The sequence below is a fragment of the Conger conger genome, chromosome 18 (genome assembly GCF_963514075.1).
Source record: "Conger conger chromosome 18, fConCon1.1, whole genome shotgun sequence".
Taxonomy (NCBI): Eukaryota; Metazoa; Chordata; class Actinopteri; order Anguilliformes; family Congridae; genus Conger; species Conger conger.
This window is the reverse complement of record NC_083777.1, coordinates 26,180,191-26,185,190: the sequence shown is the minus strand read 5'-3', so window position 1 is coordinate 26,185,190 and position 5,000 is coordinate 26,180,191. Positions and strand designations below refer to the sequence as shown.

The 5,000-nt window shown below is 53.1% G+C and overlaps 1 protein-coding gene across 2 annotated transcripts in view; it reads left to right on the top strand.

The window, feature by feature from the left end:
• The window catches only part of srbd1 (S1 RNA binding domain 1), a 95,050-nt gene that overhangs the window by 86,783 nt on the left and 3,267 nt on the right, over positions 1-5,000 (top strand). For both annotated transcript variants that reach the window (XM_061228026.1, XM_061228025.1), the window contains exon 20: positions 3,591-3,775. In XM_061228026.1, coding sequence (XP_061084010.1) covers positions 3,591-3,775 — 185 coding nt within the window. The remainder of the gene's footprint in view (positions 1-3,590; positions 3,776-5,000) is intronic.

The window sequence follows — 5,000 nt, the reverse complement described above, 5'->3', positions numbered from 1 at the left end:
TCCGTAACCCCACAGACCTTCCCCTCCCTAACCCCACACACCTTCCCCTCCCTAACCCCACACACCTCCCCTCCATAACCCCACACACCTTCCCCTCCCTAACCCCACACACCTCCCCTCCCTTACCCCACACACCTCCCCTCCGCACCTTCATACACACCTTCCTCTTACAGCTCCCAGGTACAAGCAAGACTCATCTCAGGGTACTCCCAAAACTAATCATCCCCTGATTTAATTGACATACAAATATGGTTCTGTCCCTCTCCCCCTCAGCTGACGTGTGGTGAGCGTTCTGGTGTAAAATGGCTGCCGTGCCTCGCCCAGGAACGCTCTGTCTGTCTGTCTGTCTGTCTGTCTGTCTGTCTGTCAGTCAGTCACAGTGCAGAGTGGGGTGGATGTCCAGAGGTAGTCCAGTATGCCCTGCACACCTGTTTCCTGAACAGGCCTGCTGCCCGCAGGTGGGCCACAGAGACGGGTGTGGGAGTGGAGTACTGAATTCAAATAATTCATTTTAAAAGGAATTCCACTAAAGCAGTGGCATAGCTCAAAGGGCTTGTGTGTAGTAGGGTAAATATATAGTGCAATAACTGTTATCACCGCAGTTTTTTTTTGGTTTAATCATCTGATGGGGTAGTAAACATCCAAGCTTCAGAGGACAAGTGACATGCCGATATTTATTGGGTGATATCTATTGGGCTTTGATCAGCCAATCAGCTGCCAGGCCTTGCAGCCCCACCAAAGCCGCCCCCGTCCCCCTTCCGTTCACACCTCCCCCTCCGAGGTGCGTCTGGAAAGCCTCTTACAGGCGCCCACCCAAAACGCACGTGGGGAGAGAGGGACTAGTCACCGTAGCGCGCCTCGGCCCCTTCTGCGCTGGTTTTCATTACCCAGAAAAAGGAGGAAATAAGTGGGATCAGAAAAAAGGCATTTGGGCCTACGATACCTTAAACAAAAACATAACGGGGAGAAACCCGAGACACCGCCGAATCTCCGGCCACCATGAGAGCCGGGGCTCCCCGGCTGTTCATAAATCAGCCCGGAGTCTCTCCCCCCCCCCCCCCCCGGACCGAGAGCGCGGGCGGCCAATCGGATCTCGCCATGCCGTCGCCGCGGCGACGACACAGGCGGGGCGGAGGGGGCCCCGGCGCGTAACGGCGTCGTTCCAACGCGCCGTTATGTCCTCTCCCGTGGCGCGCGGGCTTGTAAGCGGGCGGCACGGGGCGCTCAGCGCTGTAATGGCCCCGGAAGGGCCCGGATCGATGGGGGCCGTTTTAACGGCTGACCCGCTGGCTGCGTGGCGGAGCATCGATCGCCGGCGCTAAGTGCCCTCGCTCACACACTTGTTGTTCGCAGGGAAATGGATGCCTCGGTCCGCGGCGTTTCACAGCGACTGCGCCTTTCAGCCTGAAGGAGGCCGAGGTCCCCGATTCACATGTAAAACGGCAGATTTCTTGGGTTACTGCTTATAATTTCATACTGCTTGCATTAAGTGGTTTATGTACATACATGTGTACACCATAACTGTGTGTGTGTATACTGTGCAGTATATATGTGAAACTATGTGTACACTGTTTTGTGTGTATTTTCTGTGAATGATATATTGTATTGTATATCGACTACTGTATACATTGTCCTATTTAATAGTCTTATTTAATTTCATTTGCTTTTCTGTGGTATTGGCCGTCTGTTTTCTCCCTTTGTGGATGACAGCTGTTAGTGATAGGGACAGCGTGTACAGAGGTGTAGGGACTGGCTGTAACGGGTCACGGGTTCGAGGCGGTCTGGGGGCCCACGCAGTGCAGAGAGAGCTGGCTGGAGCCCCACCGCTGTGAGCCCAACCTGGAGAAAACATTCACAGCTGCAGCGTGCAGTTTGTACACACGCCGTGTAGAGTTACATCTCTGAGCCCAGCACTGCCAACCCTGTACCCCGAGAGAGAGAGGGAGGGAGAGAGAGAGAGAGAGAGAGAGAGAGAGAGGGAGGGAGGGAGAGAGGGAGGGAGGGAGAGAGAAAACATAAAAGGAGTGTTTGCTGGATGGAGTGTTGGCTGAAATGCCCGGTGCTGATGGAGAGAGTGATCTGTGAGCCATGATGCACAGTGTGTGTACGTGCGTGTGTGCATGTGATTGTTTATGTGAGTGTGTGTGTGTGTATGTGTTAGCGTGCGTGTGTACAGTATCTGACCGTGTGTATGTGTGTATGGGTGAGTGTGTGTGTGTGTATGTATGTATGGGTGAGTGTGTGTGTTAGCGTGTGTGTTGCTCTGCTGCGTTTGGGACAGGACGAGGACCCGCCCCATCTGCCCTGTCAGTCACGTCCAGGACAGCTGCAGCCTCTCTCTGGCATCAGGCTGCCACGGCAACGATCATCCATCACCACAGCAGCTCCCTCCCAGCTGTTCCGTGTGTTCTGTCCCGTCCCGCCGTTTTCCGGACACAGTGCTCTCTCTGAGTCTGGCACAGGCCAACCGCAAAACCCCGCGAATCAGGGGATCCCCCCCCCCTCATACCCCCCGCCACCCGGCCCGGAAGCCCGGTGGGGGGCGCAGTTTGAGTCCCCCCCCCCCTCATTAGGGGTTCACCCTGCGGCAGGCTCTGCTTCATTAGGGGGGTCCCCAGGTGTGCTCCAGGGGCAGTGAAGGTGCGAGGCGTCCGCACTGTGAGGGATCCTTTCACGGCGGATGATTCTGTGAGCTTTGATGCTTTCTGTCACGGTGCTGTTGATGATCCCTGTGTCCACCACCCTTCTCTAAACTCAGTGATGGTCCTTCTGTCAGATGAGGGAGGTATTTAAATATTTTCTGAAGATTCACTCAGAAGTTAGGTCACTATGAAGCCACAAACATCCTCTTTGCATCTCAAAATATTAGTGTAGAGGGGGGCTCTCTGTTTTTCTCTCTCACTTACTCACACATTCTATCTCATTTCCTTTCTCTCTCTCTCACCCTCCCTCTCTCTGCTGTCAGACTTTTTGAGGAGCTCGATAGACAACGCAAACTACAATTCTTTCTTTTGTTATGACTTCATCATCCCCATTTCAGCCTGAAAGTGCCAAAACAAACACCGAACCAGACGCTACACTGAATAGCACTGACAGGCTGAGGTACGGGTCAGTGAATGTCAGTTCGGGTACAGTGTTCCCTGCGCTGAAACCAAGAGTGAACCCCCCTAAAACCGATTTAAAATGGCCGCCAGCGTGACGTCCTGACAGCCAGTGTGAGTGATGATGGTGATGCGTTGGGCTGATTCGGGGTCCCCCCCCTCGTGCTCCCTCCCTACCTCCCTGTGAACCTTAATTGTTGTCTCTGTGATGTGCTTTGTGTATCGGTATTTTTAGTTGGCTAGGTAAGCAGTGTTTGGATAGTTCACTTTGGTCACCTTTGCTCTGTTTGTTTGTTTATTTGTTCTCAATTTGTTCTCCTTATCTTTGTCGTACAGGTAGCAGTTGAAATTGCACTTCCCTCTAGGGTTTTTCAGCGAACTTATCCCTGGTTATGGGTATGCACTTTGTTGTACGTCGCTCTGGATAAGAGCGTCTGCCGAATGCCAATAATGTAATGTAATGTAATGTACTGTAATGCCCCGCCCCAGGTTCCTGCAGCACATCGACGGGCGTGTGGAGGACACGGGCCGGCCGGAGCTCAGGCAGCGGGTGGAGGGCAGCGTCCGGCGGCTGGGCCTGGAGCCGCTCGCCAAGACGCTGGACACCACCCCCGAGACCCTGCAGCTCATCGTGGACGGGCTGACACAGCCGTCCGGCTTCGACATCCGCCAAGGTGAGACCGCGGACCGTAGAGCCAGGGTAACATCCGCCTGGCCGCTAGCAGTCCTCAACTGACTCGGTCACACTTAAAACCGCACAACGAATTGGGGACTGACCTTAGATGCAAAAGGTGTATTCCATTATTGTAAATGGTAAATGGTTGGCATTTATATAGCGCCTTTATCCAAAGCGCTGTACAATTGGTGCTTCTCAGTCACCCATTCGCACACACACACACACACACACACACACACACTCACGGCGATTGGCTGCCATGCTAGGCACCAACCAGCTCATCAGGAGCATTTAGGGGTTAGGTGTCTTGCTCAGGGACACACTGGGCAGGAATCGAACCGGCAACCCTCCGACAGCCAGATGACTGCGCTTACCGCCTGAGCCAATGTTGCCCCGTATTATAAAAGAAGAACAAATTCTCTTTACGTGTCACAATAAGAGCTTCGTTGTCACCATCAAGCCCTCTCCCTGTCAGAATAAAAGCGGACCAGCATTTCATTTGCACGTCAAAATAAGAGCGCGATCCTTACCTCAGAGCGAGGATATCATCTGCCACAGCTCCTCTCCCCTGTGAAGGCCCCCCACCCCCAGAACAAATTCCTGTGCCAAGCGTGCTACTGAACACCCCCTATCCTGACCTCATATACAGCGCAGGGCAGATCTACAGTGCCATTCCACTGTCACAGTACAGGGCACAAATCATCCTGACTGAACCGGACGGGTGTAATGCTCAAAGCGCTTCACGGTGGGGAGGGCAAGACGTCGCCGGCGTCTCACGATGGGCGACTACCTGCATGAGTCTGCAGCTGCTGCATCAGTCAAACGGTTAAAGCATTTTAGAGTGCCGCGATCTGTCAAATTTACGACTGGTGAGCCAAATTACAGTGCTCGCATGCTCTAATGAATATTAACGCGCGTCGTCTTCAGTCGCCCGGGAATAAAAACATATCAGATGTCCGCATCCTGGTAAAAAACAGGCGGCGGCTTTGTAGTGATTTCATTATTTTACTATAAAACACCACAGGGGGAACCCACCAGAAAGGCTTCTGGGTCTGTTATTCTCTTTAAAAGGTTACATTAATAATCTGTCTGTCGGCAGACTTTAAATAACAACCTGGGTCTTCCCCCCCAAATTACACATTGGAACATCAAAGTCTGGAGATGAGAGGCCTATTAACGTGGAGTGAAGCGTGTTTGGCTGAACGAGTAGGCTCTGTGCCAGA